This window comes from Strix aluco, chromosome 5 (genome assembly GCF_031877795.1).
Source record: "Strix aluco isolate bStrAlu1 chromosome 5, bStrAlu1.hap1, whole genome shotgun sequence".
In the NCBI taxonomy this organism is placed as follows: domain Eukaryota; kingdom Metazoa; phylum Chordata; class Aves; order Strigiformes; family Strigidae; genus Strix; species Strix aluco.
Genome location: NC_133935.1, coordinates 75227201 through 75241878, shown reverse-complemented (window position 1 = coordinate 75241878; position 14678 = coordinate 75227201). Strand labels below are relative to the sequence as shown.

General features: G+C 43.1%; 2 protein-coding genes across 4 annotated transcripts in view; one reads left to right on the top strand and one right to left on the bottom strand.

Annotated features, from left to right (window-relative positions):
- The first annotated feature begins 1473 nt into the window (after positions 1 to 1473).
- Positions 1474 to 11248, top strand: PMPCB (peptidase, mitochondrial processing subunit beta). 2 transcript variants are annotated; one of them, XM_074827857.1, is made up of 13 exons: positions 1474 to 1603; positions 3698 to 3838; positions 4148 to 4234; positions 4716 to 4845; positions 5241 to 5439; positions 6704 to 6783; positions 7346 to 7458; positions 8121 to 8264; positions 8811 to 8971; positions 10337 to 10422; positions 10498 to 10586; positions 10801 to 10876; positions 10972 to 11248. In XM_074827857.1, the coding sequence occupies exons 1-13, from the start codon at positions 1514 to 1516 to the stop codon at positions 11034 to 11036; spliced, it is 1461 nt and encodes a 486-aa protein (XP_074683958.1). In that variant the 5' UTR covers positions 1474 to 1513; the 3' UTR covers positions 11037 to 11248. The 2 variants fall into 2 exon arrangements, with proteins under 2 accessions (XP_074683958.1, XP_074683957.1); XM_074827856.1 differs by having other exon boundaries at positions 8808 to 8971.
- DNAJC2 (DnaJ heat shock protein family (Hsp40) member C2) overlaps positions 11209 to 14678 on the bottom strand; it is an 18316-nt gene continuing 14846 nt past the window's right edge. For both annotated transcript variants that reach the window (XM_074827853.1, XM_074827854.1), the window contains exons 14-17: positions 13787 to 13887; positions 12739 to 12846; positions 11861 to 12015; positions 11209 to 11330 (exon numbers count right to left, since the gene is read on the bottom strand). In XM_074827853.1, the coding sequence (XP_074683954.1) occupies positions 11256 to 11330; positions 11861 to 12015; positions 12739 to 12846; positions 13787 to 13887 (439 nt within the window). In that variant the 3' untranslated portion in view covers positions 11209 to 11255. The remainder of the gene's footprint in view (positions 11331 to 11860; positions 12016 to 12738; positions 12847 to 13786; positions 13888 to 14678) is intronic.

Sequence of the window (14678 nt, the reverse complement as noted above, 5' to 3'; positions counted from 1 at the left end):
TTTGGAGCAGAGCAAGACAGCAGTAGGGAAGGTCTGTAGTATCTGTACTTAGGCAGGGGATGTCAGAAGTACTGTGCTACACTCTGAGGCAGAGGGGGCGTTTCATGGGTTAGGAAAATAGTACCAAAAAACCAGTGCCTTCCCCCCAGCATAAGTAGTACAGATTTTTTTTTTTTTAAGTAGTATTTTGTTTCTTTGTATTCTGTCACACTTAACACACTGTGGGACTTGTACAAGTAATAGAGTGTCACCTCGGTTTTTCCTTCATTTTTGAGATAATATTTGATTAGCCAAATGAACAGCCTGAACTCCAGGAAGAAAGTAAAAAATGTAAACAGGAAGTAAAAACTAAGAGCACTGCTTTCTGCATGTCTATACCTACTTACCTACAGCCATACACTCCAAACATACTCAAGAATGATCTTTGGCACTGAAATTAAGTTGCCTCTACTAGTACATTGCCAGAACTTTTTCCAGCCCAAATTTGGCTCTTGTCCAGTACCATTCCCACAAGCTCTTCCCAGCCCCTGGCAGCTGGGAGGGACCATTCCCAGCAGGTGGTTTGCACAGGCCAGTCTTGTGCTGGGAGCTGAGGGAGTTCCCTGCCAGCTGGCTGCGGTGGAGCACTGAATTTACTGGTGTTGGTGAAGCTTTCCTATCTGTAACAGTTCAGTCTTTTAGGTACGTTGCATATATTCAGAATAGTTTTAAAAACAAAACTTTAGCATATTATCATGTCTCAGTCTCGGGATTTCCCCAGTTAGGGTGGATCCGTCTTGAAGGAAGTGCAGCGCCCTCAACTAGCCAAAACAGCCTTGTTCAACGCTGCGTGGAAACACGTGGCCAAAGGAGCCTCAGTGGGCGGTAAGCTCTACCCACAGCAGTCCACAAACTAACTGAAGAAATGCAGGACTTTGTGGTTACTAAAACTGGCAATAATGGTTTATTGAAAGATGCCTTTCCTGAGTTGCACTGTTCTGTGGAGCGACTAGGAAAGCAGGGCCATTTTTGCGCAGTTTATAATTAGCCAGCTCTGGAATAGCTTGGGAGCATCCCACTGAAAGTAGGAATTGTAGGGGAAGTAGTGCTTTTGTGAAGAATACAAACTTTCTGTAGTTCGGATCAGGTACTGGGCGTCGTTCCCATTGCTGGGCCCACACCGCTGAGGCCTCGTCGAGGCCCTCCCCCCCCTCCCCCCCCTCCCCCCCCCCGGTTTACACCTGCTCGCACAGGGCTCAACCCCCTCCCGGGGCCACGGGCAGCAGCAGCGCCCTAAGGGGCTCTGAGGAGAGATTACCACGCTGCCATGGTGGCTAGCTAGGAGAAGGGCAGGTAAAGGCGAGGAGGCAGTTTTAACCGGGGGCTGGGGGGTGACACTCTCAAGCGCTGCCAGGCCACGGTGGACCCACAGAAAGGGAGCGTCAAGCGGCGGGGGAGGAACGCAGCTGCCTGTGCGCCTGCGCGCCACCCGCCGGAAGGCCGCCGCCACCGCCCCGCCCACCCGCTCGCCAAGATGGCTGCGTCTATCGCTCGCTTGGCGGCTCGGCGGCTTTTCCTGCCTTGGTCTGCTTGCCTTATGCGAGTGTCCGGCTCGGGCGACCGGGTGAGCGGCGGCTCGGGGAAGGGGGTGCGGAGGGCCCAAGCGCCGCGGTGGCTCCCTGCGCTGGTGCTCAGGCTGCCACCATGGGGGCGGGGATTGGCGGCCGGGCCGCGGTGCGCGCTGGGGTTTGTAGTGGTGGCGTGGGGTGGGCGCCGTGCCGCGGTGCATGCCGGGAGTGGCAGTCTCTGCTTGGCTGAGGCGGAGGCGGCGGCGGCCCTCGGCGGGACACAGTTGTCTGCGGGATGAGCCAGGGTGCCGCCGGCCTCGGGGTTTGCTGCCTGCTCCTTGGGGCTGCTGTTAACCCCTGTGGTCCCCCGCGGGGCCGAGGCGTCGGGGCTGGCTCGGCGTCTGGCAGCCGGAGCGGTGCAGTACTGGGGCGTGATGCCTTAGAGAGGGGCAGCAGCGGCCTCCACCCCAGCACGGGGTCTGCTGTGCTCACCCCAGGGATGCTCAGAGAAAGTTTACGCTCTCCTTCTCTCTCGTGGTTGGATGGAGGCTGCCACCAGAGGCCCTGATCCCAGCACTCTCCCTTTCTGTCATTTTCCCCATCCTTCCAGTTTGAAGCCTAAGCTATTCCTTCAGAAAACAGGAGAGGGAGATTTTGTTTTCAAACACAAGGTTTTGGTTCCCTGCAATGCAGACTAGCAGTGAAAGTGATCCCTTGCAACAGCACAGGTTGGGAACTGACTGACAGGGGAACAGCTCTGTGGAAGAGGCCTGGGGCTACAGAAGGGACAGCAAGCTGTGTGCAGGCAAGTGGTGTGCCTGGCAGCAGAGCAGGCTGGCAGCAGCCAGTAGGTCAAAGGAAGTGATTAGTTTGCACTTGCCAGGCAGTTGGACTAGGGCAGCTGTTTTGGGCTTCTGAGTGTAAGGAGGACATTAGTGAATGTGCGTGTTCAGCAGAGATGGTTGCGGACTGGAGCATGTGCCCTATGAGGAGAAACTGAGGATCTGGGGCTTGTTAAGCCTAAAGAAGATGCAGCTTCGGTTGGCAGCAGTCTGCCAGTACCTATGAGAAGATTGTCATGAAGACGGAGTCAGGCTTTTCACAGTGGGGCATGGTGGCAGAATGAGAGGCAATGGGCATAAGTTGAAACAAGAGAGGAAAAACTGGATATATAAAAAACTTCTTTTCCTCGTGAGGTAGGCGAGCTGTGGAGCAGGCTGCCCAGAGAGGCTGTGCAGTTTGTCACCATCCTGGGAGATACTCAGTACCCAGCTGCAGAAAACCCAGAGCAAAATGGTCTGACCCCTTAGGTGGTCCTTCTTGGAGCAGGAGGTTGGACTGGAGACCTCCTGAGGTCCCTTCAGACTTGAATAATCCTAAAATACACAAATTTTGAGAGATCTAGCCTATTGGTATTTCAGGAGGAGAGTGAGTGAGAGCTGGATTTTGTACTTGCATGTTTAGGGCAGTCACATGGTGAGGGAAACCTTTGTTTATTTGACACATTTAAAATTTTTTGGAATAGTTTATTGCTTGAAGTATGTATTTGGGATACATATTTAAATTTCTTGGTGTTGAAAAAGTGCAATAAACTTCCTATTTTTTAATCTACATCTTCCCGTTTCTGCCCCAATCTGATTTAATGTGCTTTAACTGTCAGATGATCGTATAAAAGATGGCAGTTTCAATATCTGTCCCTGTTCTGAAAAACGGGTGACTGATTTGCAGTCCTGGACATAGGCCCTTGGACTATATCTCACTTTGCTTTAGAAAGCAGGTACCCAAAAGAATTTCAGATGTTAAAGGATATATTTGAGGTCCTGCAGGCTCTTGCTGGCAGAACTGGGAAACAAGCGTGGCTCTCGGGGTGGCTGGCTGAGGATTGTAACATGCTTTTCTGTCAGATCATTTGATTGGAGGGAAGCAGATGCAGTCTACTCCATTTTAGTTATCTTCATGTTTTTCTTCTGAGTTAGGTTAATGCATTGCTGATGTGAAGTAGTGTCGAGTAAATCAGTGCTGAATTTTTTCTTTTTAAATGCATGCTTTAAAAAAGATCCACAAATTCAAGTTCAGGAATACATTTTTCAGAAGAGCATCTTAGGATATAGCTTAACAATCTGAGCATGACTGATGCTTTTTCTTTACAGTGTGTACATGTTGGAACAGGCAGGCTCAGAGCTTCCAAAGCAGCAACAGAAGTGATCTTAAATGTTCCTGAAACTAGAGTGAGTCCTCTGGAAAATGGCTTGCAAGTAGCGTCTGAAGACTCTGGACTCTCAACATGCACAGTAGGTAACTTGTAAAGGGAAGGTTTTTTGGTAACTGTTCATGTGTGTTCATTTTCTTGTGAAACTAAATAAACATTGAAAGAATGCAATTAACAATTGTTCGTAAAACTTAAGCTGGGAAATAGAAGTCTTAAGGCTTTTGTAAATTATTTGTGATTAGATTTTTTTGTGAATATGATTTTCTTTGTTTAAGGAAAAAGCCATTTAAAAATAGGTCTTGAAAATCCAAGTGTAGCTCATACACAAAACCAGCAAAGCTGCATTGTCAGCTGGTGAAATGATGACTTTTTTTTTTTTTTCCCCAATGAGGTTGGACTTTGGATTGATGCTGGAAGTAGGTATGAAAATGAGAAGAACAATGGAACTGCTCACTTCCTTGAGCACATGGCTTTCAAGGTGAGTATGAGTATTGATGTAGAAGCTTACAATGGATTTCAGACTTACTTATCTTTAAAGACCAATGATAAGAACTTTGTCAGAATTGTATAAATACATTTTCCAAATTGAGGAGAGGAAAAAAATAAAAAAGTGGACAACTTAGACTTTGGTTTCCATCAGAAAATGAAGCTAAAGTCCTAGTTCTGTGTAGCTGATGCACAACTATAGATCAGTAACACAGGTCTAATTTTAACTCACTTTTAATTTCTTGTAATAGCCTTATAAGACATACAGTCCCCCTTTTGCCAGCTTTTTATTTTCATTTAGGAGCATAGTAGGATTTATATCTGACTTTCAAGCTTGGAGAGATTCATACGACAGTTTTCTTTCCAGAAGATTTTTTCTTTCTTTTGACCCTGACTTACCCAGACGAGAAGTAGTAATGATGGGTAAGTGAATTAAAGGGTCTAATTTGATTTGTCTTACTGTTTTATTTCAGGGAACAAAAAAGAGATCTCAGTTAGACCTTGAACTAGAGATTGAGAACATGGGAGCTCATCTGAATGCGTATACATCCAGGGAACAAACCGTGTATTATGCAAAGGCTTTTTTGAAAGACTTACCAAGAGGTAACTTCTTTCATTCTTCAGAAAAGCAGCAAAGAACAAAATGCTTATCCAGCTCCTGATGAGAAACCACAGAATGATGCTTTCGCAGCATAACAGTCCCTTCCTTCCTGGGTGAAAAGTCCTTTCTTGAACTGCACAGGAATGTGAGAATGCAGGTTTGGAAAGGGAGAGTGCCACCGGGGAAGTTGATGTTTGAAACATTTTTGTCTTTAGATTCCCAAAAGAAAATACCTTTTGGACTTCTTCCTTCCTGCAGAACAAGTCTTTTGTCCCCTTGCAAATCTTACTAGCAAATCTTGGGCCACTTGGTCTTTGGGGTGGGTTTTACTTCTGGAATCAGATTTTTCTGGTAGTCTGAAAATATGATTTCTGTTCCCATCTCTATTTTCAATTAGCTGTGGAAATTCTTGCCGACATAATTCAGAACAGTACCCTGGGAGAAGCAGAGATTGAGCGTGAGCGAGGAGTTATACTTCGAGAGATGCAAGAAGTTGAAACCAATTTACAAGAAGTTGTCTTTGATTACCTTCATGCTACAGCCTATCAGAAGACAGCCCTAGGACGGACAATTTTAGGACCCACTGAAAACATCAAGTATGTCCAAATTTGTGACTGTCTTTAATTGTGTGGTAACTTTTATATATTGAAAAGACTCATCTGAAAATGTAGGGAAATGTCAGTTTTCATTTTTACCCTGGAAGGTAGCTGAAATTGCACTGGATATAGCTATAAGAATTCTCCTATTGCCTTAATTCTCCTGTATGCAAGCATCAGGGGGTACGTGAACTTCAGATGTCTACTGCATGTCTTCGTTATTTGCTGTATTTTTCTCTTGTTTGTTAAAAATGCACATGACACAAAATTGGAATGTTCCTTTTTCCCATCAGTCAGGTGTTAGGCATTATCATAAATACAACTGTGTTTGCATTGCTGTTGTGGTTTAAACCGGGCTGGCAGCCAAACTCCACACAGCCACTCAATCACCCTCCCTTGCCCCAGGGGATGGGGGAGAGAATTGGAGGGGTAAAGGCAAGGAGACTTGTAGGTTGAGATAAAAACAACATAATAATTGAAATAAAATTATAATGATAACAATAATAGTAATAATAGAAGATACAAATGAGTAATGCACAGTGCAATTGCCTGCCACCTGCCAACCAGTGCCCAGCCCGTTTCCAGCTAGCCATCCCGGGGAAGAGAAAATCTTGAAACCACAACCCCAGAAGAGAGTGAGCTTCCTGGCAAACCCTCAGCTATACTGAGCATGATGTTATATGATATGGAATATTCCACTGGCTGATTTGGGTCCGTTGCTCTGGCTATGCTCCCCCCAGCTTCTTGTGCACCTGCAGATTAGCAGGACATGGGAAGCTGAAAAGTCCTTTGTTTCTTAGCAACAACTAAAAACATCAGTGTATTATCAACATTCTTCTCATACCAAATCCCATACTGAATCCAAAACACAACACTATTCTAACTACTAAGAAGAAGAATTAGCCCTAGCCCAGCCAAAACAGGACAACTGCTCTTTCAGCATTTGTTTATACCAGTGCAGACCAGGAGACTGCTAAATGTGCTGTTTCAAATTGGCATGAGATTGTTAATGGATGCTGTCTCCACCTGACTGAATTGTAATTCTCATTCCTCAGGAAGTTAGAGCTTTGAAAGGCAAAATGTGTCAAGTTGCTATTTCCTTTTCAGGAAGTCACTCTTATTTTACCTTTCTACCTCTGTGCACAGCTCTGTGCATTGGCAGAACTTATAATTATTTTGATAATGTATTGTTCTATACATTTCTCTCTTTTTACTCTAATAAACTTTACTGATACAGTAGTGATGTTTCCTTGACTGTTTCTAGATCCATAAACCGTAATGACTTGGTGGAGTACATAACAACGCATTACAAAGGACCCAGAATGGTCCTGGCTGCTGCTGGAGGTTAGTATGAGATATTCACCCTGGGTCATGTGAAACTATGCTTAAAACCATGGTCTTTAAGTTTCTGGGAACAACATGATGAATTACCCATTGTTCAGCAGGTCCTGGAAGTTCATTTTTAGCCCTGCATGTTTTGTGCCTTCATACCCTTTGAACTCTTGTTCCTTTTTCCCCTCAGTAGTATTCCAGAAACATTCTTAAACCGGTAACTAGAAGTGAACTGGAGGCCAAGGTCATTCTTCCATTTGGCCAGGAAAAGAGGGGCCTAGAAGGGGTTTAGTGTGAAAAGGGGAAAGCAGAGAAAGAGAAGTAACATCAAAGCTTGAAATTGAGAGCAAAAGGCTTGATTTGATGTAATGTTAATAGAGGCTATTGAAGAGAATTAAGGAGGGTAATAATGATCTTACTCTCTCTAATGGGGAGGTTTGAGAAATCTGAAAGTGTGGCATTAAAAGGAGGGGAACAATATATTACTGCTTGGTTTAGTCTTTAAACTGCACAGCCTTTTAAATTAACTGTTTACAGAGTAACATTACAAAGTACGTGAAACATCTCTGTTCAGGGGTCTCTCATGATGAGCTCCTTGACCTAGCGAAGTGCCACTTCGGTAACTTGCCATCTGCTCCAGAAGGAGGACTGCCACCCCTGCCGCCTTGCAGCTTCACAGGTAGTGAGGTAAGCTGTTAGATGGCGTTTTGAGCTGGCCCTTATATCCCCTGTGAGCACAACTGACACATGCTCTCTGCCAAGGAGAGTGTGCTTCTCAGCCATGGACTCAGCAGGTTAAAAGGTTTCCTGCCCCCAGTGGGGGCAATGGAGCAGCTGCTTTCCAAGGCAGTACTTGCCAACCTTTCCTGGGCAAGCGTCATTGCTGCCGCTTTCTCTGCTCCATCAGTTCCTGGAGGAATACCTCCCTTACCCCTGCTGCTACTTTACTTTTATCCCCTTGTCTGCAGTGTTGGAGCATTTCCACTTGTTGGGAATCGCTAATTTAAAGGGTAGGGCAGAGAACTGAGGCATCTGTGCTCTATTCCCAGCTCTATTCGGATTTTGAAAAGTCATCGGCTTTCCTTGCTGCTGTTTGTCATGAAATGACTTGTAATGGCCTTTATGTACATGGCATTAGGCTTGCTGTTGGTGAAGTGTTCTGAAATCACCACAGGAAAGACTAGTTAAGGCTGATGTTAAATAAAGCTTCATAGGCTTTAATTTTTTGTTCTTTATGTGCATGCTTTATAATCCAGATGTGATGGAAATGCCTGTGTCCTGATATGTAACTTCCTGTATACATTACCGTGTAGAGGTTGTGCTACAGCTACTCTCATGTGTTCCCACAGATCCGTATAAGAGATGACAAGATGCCCTTGGCACACATTGCCATAGCTGTTGAAGCAGCTGGCTGGTCGCACCCAGATACGATCCCCCTCATGGTAGCGAATACTCTGATAGGTAACTGGGATCGTTCCTTTGGAGGAGGCGTGGTGAGTGAACCTGCAAGCACCTTCCTGCTCCTCGTGAGGCTGGTGGGCTGGTGAGATCTCTCTGACCCGGGCACTGCCCATACAGACCTGTTCAAACCTGTCTGATGGCATTCCTGCTTCTTTACGGTCCTTTTTTTGAGCGGGAGGAGGGGATTAAATTGTGGGTCTGAGAGAATTTGTTGCCCAAGATCTAGAAAAATCTTGGGAAGTGGTTCTAAACCACCAAAATAGAGGTGACTTGAGGTCTGCCAGCCCTCAGAGAAAGTAGGATGTTTCAGAACCTGTGGGTATCAGTAACTATCCCTTTCTTGAACCTAAGTAGCTTTACGATTTTGGCTTAAGTTTGGGCTGTTACTTGGAAATGTGAGATTACATGCAAGGAAAAGAACTGTTGAGATGAAGAGCTGATAATCTCGTAGCTTCTGCTGGAGCCTCCGACACTACTGCATGTCCTTCATCATTGAAATGAAAACAGGAGACCATGGAGGTGACTAGTAGGCTTTAAACATCTTCATAAAATAATGCGTTTTTCTTTTGCCTCAGCAGAATTTATCCAGTAAACTTGCTCAGATTGCCTGCCATGGTAACCTGTGTCACAGTTTCCAGTCCTTCAACACCTGCTATACTGATACAGGGCTGTGGGGACTCTATATGGTCTGTGAGCCATCCACTATACAGGACATGGTGCACTTTGTTCAGAGGGAGTGGTAAGCTAACAACTCTTTCTCCAAAAAACATTGTTTTCAGTGGAGGAATAAAATAAAACATAGCAATCATTTAAAGAGAATATTTTTGTTTCTCGGCTTAGGTTTGCCTAGAAAAAACAAATGCATGAAGTTCTAAACTTTGACACGCAAAGCACAGTCCCACCAGCCAGTTTCTGGCACCCTTACTTGGAGCAAATAGGTTAAAGTTTAGGTTTGGTTTTCTTGTTCTGTCCTGAAAGAATAAATAGTAACTGTAGTTAATATAATAGTATTCCTTGTACAAGAAAATAGGGCAGAGGGCAGTGATTTTTTTTTTTTTTTTTTTTTTGACTTGCAAGTCCAGGAGTTACCAAAATACATCACACCTTTTAGAATACTAAGTCAGTGTATAGTGCCCATGAACTGTGTATTTGACAACTGAGAGAGTATTCAAGAGACTGAATGTGCAATTACCTACAAACACCATTAGTAGTTACCCATTCTGCAGTTGGTATCCCACATGACATAGCAGGCGTGGTGTTACATAGAGCTCTAGTGAGTACACAGGGAGTAATGTGTAATCATGTAAGGTAGGTGAGCTGTTATATATGGAATTTTGAAACCTGGGATTCTAGGTAATATTATTTGTCTAAGGCTTAAATCTAAATTGAAAAGATGTCCATAGGTGCAAGTGTAATGCTTGAATTGCAGATATGATTAGAAACAGACATATGCTATTTAAGAGCACTGATTGAAAGTGAGGGAGGTTGAAACAAAAGTTGAAAGAATTGCAGATGAGGAGTTTCTTTAATCACATAGCTCACTTATTTACAAAGATCTCATAGAATGATAACTTGTGGAGAAAAATGGCATCATTTTAGCTGTTTGCTGCAGCTTAGCACTAGGGAAGATAGGAACCATCCCTGTGACAAGAACGTGTTAGGATATAGAGTACATCCCCCTGTCCTAGTGAAATGTTCCTTATGCAGTTTGGTGAATCATTGTCTCAGCAAGAGGCAGGAAGGAAAGGATTGCCTTCTGGGCTAATCACCTCTAATTGTTTGGCTCCTACTATCTTAGCAATAGCTATTATCAAGATAGCAAGTATGGACTACACTTGGCTTCATTTAATAAAATGAAATACAGCTCTTCCAAGGTGAAGAACTTGCTCTTGGGTATATTGGTATGCTTCCAAAAAACCCTACTCTTATGCTGCTGCTTTGCATGCTGTGGCGTGTTTCCATACCAGATTCTCTTACCAGCTCTGTCTGTAGAAAAGATGTGCCTGGTAGGTGTACTAATGTATATGCACCTCTTTACCACAGGCAATCTTGTGTGCTACAGGTTACCATTATTTAATGCCTTTGGATTTAAACTATTTTTTAGGATAAGACTTTGCACAAGCGTTACAGAAAATGAAGTAGCTCGAGCAAAAAATCTTCTGAAGACAAATATGCTGCTACAACTTGATGGTGAGACTTACGAGAGCTTTTTATTCTTAGTGGAGTTGTATGCTGATAACTGAAGCATATTTTCCCTTATTTTAGGGTCCACACCAATCTGTGAAGACATTGGAAGACAAATGCTGTGCTATAAGCGCCGAATCCCAATTCCAGAACTTGAGGCAAGAATTGAAGTAAGTGGCAGTCATGTTGCAACTTTTAAATTAGGCTCTTGAGAAATTTAATTGCTGCAGGAAGTAACCACAGAGAAGTTAGACTCTTTCCACCTGAGAAAACTTTCAGCTGTTTTGTTGCCTCTTCCCCTGGATTATACAAAATTAAGATGACTAGCTCTTAGTTCTTTTTTAGATGGGATTGGTAACAAAGATGTCTCTTTGCCCCTTTTAGGCTATTGATGCCCAGACTATTAGAGATGTTTGCACAAAGTACATCTATGATAAGCATCCTGCAGTTGCTGCTGTGGGTATGTTGTATAAGTTTCTCGACCCACCCATAACCCCTCCACACCAATTGGTATCAGTTTAGTATGTGTCATAGCCAACTTTCTTTAACTTCCAGGTCCCATTGAACAGCTTCCAGAGTATAACAAAATCTGCAGTGGCATGTATTGGCTTCGTGAGTGAATAACAAGAACTTTAAAAAAACCCCGCCACACACCAAACCAAAAACCCCCCCAACAAACAACTCTACCCCTGTTTAAAGCTTTTGAGTTGGAGAAGTGCATTTGAGAAGATTAAAACTCAAGAACCAGCCAGTCCTGTGTATCTGTATAATTAAGGAAGGAATGAAAACATGTACAGTATTTGCATTTTTATTATAAAACAAAAGATTGTCAGTAAGAGTCATTTCTTGACTTTAGTAGCATTCATCACTTGTTCTTGAGCAGCTTTCTTCGCCTTGACCATTTCAACGAGTTCCTGGAGAGTTGGAAAACAAAAACACAACTTACGTAAATGTGGAAATTGCTAACAATACTGTGGTTTAGAACACTACATATATTCAGCCTGAAACACTTTAGCTCTCAACCTAGTGAGGAATCTAGACAGTTTAATACCTTAAAACAATTTCTCTTAGAAACAAATAAATTCATGGAAGGTCAATGCATATCTACTTCCTCTGTAGCAGGAACATCACCTACAGAAGACTAGGGATAGGACTTTACCATCTACGAGAGCTTGCTGACAAATTGTAAGACAGACTTCATGAGACGTATTTCCCTTCCGAGCTTCCAGAGCCACTACTTTCACTGAGGAGAACTTAGTCCTTAGCCCCAAAAGAGCAGTGAGTTAGCAAAAACCCCAAACCAAACACTTTCTCCATAAGGCTCCATCTTATGCTAGTTTGCTGTTGTCAGATACTGTCTCTGGTAGGGAAAGCAATATTAGAAGCAAAGGATTCTAACAAGACCTGGGTAATTACAGTCCTGGAAGGAGGTGAGGTACCTTACCTTATATCGCTTCATGCAGTCTTTTTTTGACCGGCCTGGAACAGCTGCTGCTATTTTCTCCCATCTTTCAGGAGTATTTACTGGGTAAGTCTTCAATGCTTGTTCTAAAAGCTTTTGTTCTTCTGTAGTCCAAGGGGATGAATCTAAAGGTGATCCTGGTTTTAAATGCAAAAGTGACAGTAAGAAAATGAGTCTATGAGATAAGCCTAAGAAAATACTGTAAAATTGATTACAGTTGATTTAAAATCCTTGCAGTTTTGTGATACAAGTAGTCTGACCTAAGGGCTACCCAGAACTAAAAACCCGAAAAAAACACCCAAACAACCCTGAAACTGACTGGACAAGTGGCCCTTGGGATCTTTATTTAAAGCCCAGAGGAGTTATAGAAGGTAACATCTTTCATTGTCAGCTGGGTGTTAGATCACTGTAACTGCCCCGGGAAGCCACAGCATTAGGGCAGCAATGCTTTTGCGTTATGTTAAGGAACGCTTAGTAAGGAAACACAGCCTCCTGCAAGTGTCTGGAAAATTTGATGGGAGGTGTTTGTGGTTTAAGAGGAGACCAAAACTTAGCTGTAGGATGATCCTGTATCCCAAGTGCATCTGCTCAGGCCTACTCTTACCTGAAAATGTCACACCCTCTGAGGAACGGATAATCTCAGCATCAGACTGAACCAGGAAGCACTTCAAACTGTCACTAGTTAACTGTGGTTTGTACTGTCTCTACCAGAAACCCTCAAATCCAGTCACAGAGCCTGGATCACTTAGTTGCTACGTAAATTTGTAAGTAATCAAGTCTTAAGTAAATTCTGGATTACTTTCTTACTAAGATGCACAGGGGAGACAACTCTGCAGGAAGGACTTCCTGTTCACCTTTACCTTCAAATCGTTCCGAGGGGGCAGCACTGTCCATCTGAGGCACCACACCGTGTTCTTTTTTAAATTTGTCAAATGCTTTCTTGTTTATGTCATCTTTTTGATGAGGGTCTGTAAGCAACAGACATTGAATAATTATTGCAACAAAATGAAAGCCAGATATAGTAAGAAAAACATTGTGCAGCAGATTACTGTAAACTAATAATCAAAAAACCAAGTTCGTAGTTCCTTTAAAATGATGGTAAAGAGGTTGGTAGATTAAAAAAAAAAAAAAAGTCTTTCAGGGTCCAATAAACTTTGCTCAAAGTGTCAGACTGTCCACCCCCTATCCTGCTTTATACTGCTCAGATGAATGCTTTCTCTGTATAAGTTTAAGCCTGAATCTGCAATTTCAGTGAAATCAAGAGGGATTATTCTTTCAAATTCGGGCTGTGGCACAAAGCTCACAGAGTACAAGCATGTCAGAGGGGCAGGAACACTGGGAATATCTGGGTCCTCCTTGTGCAGGTATGTGGTTTGGAATGGTGAAACTTCTTGAAAACTTTGTTTTCTTCTTCTATAGTGGAATGTTTTGATTTTCCTTGAGAACATATTCCAGAGCTCTATAGGCTCCGTTTACCACAAGAGGAGATGAGCCACATTAATTTAGGTGTCTTACTCTGGTGTTGAGTCCCATTCCTCTCTTTAAAGTATCTTTATAGCTTCATCAACTCCATTTGTTCTGAATGCCTTCCTTCGTAGAGAGCTTTCTCAGAGGCCAATTTGTGTGAGTGTAGAGGGGCCTAGACAACACATGTGGCCTCAACATCTGTGTATCAAGTTAGGTTAAGACAGTTCCTGAGAGTCTCTCACAGTGGTGACCTACACAATAGCCATTAGGCTGAAAATACTGAATCACATAAATGCTCCTCTAATCTTCCCTCTGAACTACATTTCTTTTGAGGATAGACAGAGGATTTTCACATAATAGAAACAATGCAGTTCAAAGAAAAATCAAGCTGTACAGAAGCATGCAGACCATCTTATTACAAAAATAAGGTAATATAGATACCAAGCTTTTGGAGGCTCTTTGCTTTATTGATGACATCTTTTGCTGTTCGTTTTATTCCAGTAGTGGAGTGCAAGTTCATATAATTGGCAATAACTTCCCACCTAAAGCAAGAATGGAAAGGGTAAACCAGCATATTACATAATAGCTTATCTTCATACAAGCTATGGTCAAGCTCCTGTACACATTTATATCAACTCCTAAGTTTAACCATACTTAAATACATATAAACTCTCATCATAACTATTCTGGAAAGCTTTAGTCACTACATGTGGATATTTCCCTTAAGAATTCAGTCAGTTTGGGTGAACTTGGCTTCCAATACAGAAAAAGGACAGGGTAGAATGTAGATGTAAGTGCAAATCTCTAATCCTCAAAACTCTGCTCAGCTGTTGCTTTCCTGAATTCCCTAAACACCTCTGTGATTAAATACCACAGGCTGCACTGGAAGGGCTGGGAAGTTACTAACCCTGTGTCCACTGGCCCCCAGAAGAATACCTAAACATCAGATAAAGGTGCTTCAACAGGAGAGAGCTAGAACAGCCTAGCCCCAAAATTATTCCCAGTGCATTCTTAGAAAATAGAAGGGAATATTTGCACCTGATCAGACAGGAGGATTGTATCTAGGCCTGTGTTCTCAATGAGTACTCGACTGCTGAGCTGCAGTACAGAAACAGGTACTGGTATCATCTCCATAAAGAGTATGACAGCTTGGGGTTTTTTTAAAAAGCAAGCATCCAAATCTTGTAATAAGATTCAAGTCTGTAAATCCCAAGTGGAAGGCAGCATTTCACTCCTGGGAAAGAACAGGATTTAAGGCATGTGCCTGTTCTTGATGCTTATTAGTAAGCCAGTTGCCAGTGCTGCTTCCTGTGAATCCCAGCCTTTCCCTTTT

What these genes read in the sequence shown, in the direction of transcription:
- PMPCB (XM_074827856.1), top strand. Translation starts at nt 1,514, where the DNA reads ATGGCTGCGTCTATCGCTCGCTTGGCGGCTCGGCGGCTTTTCCTGCCT. An exon ending in TTGAGCACATGGCTTTCAAG is followed by an intron (nt 4,235 to 4,715) that starts GTGAGTATGAGT and finishes GTTTTATTTCAG; the next exon opens with GGAACAAAAAAGAGATCTCA. An exon ending in GGTCCTGGCTGCTGCTGGAG is followed by an intron (nt 6,784 to 7,345) that starts GTTAGTATGAGA and finishes ATCTCTGTTCAG; the next exon opens with GGGTCTCTCATGATGAGCTC.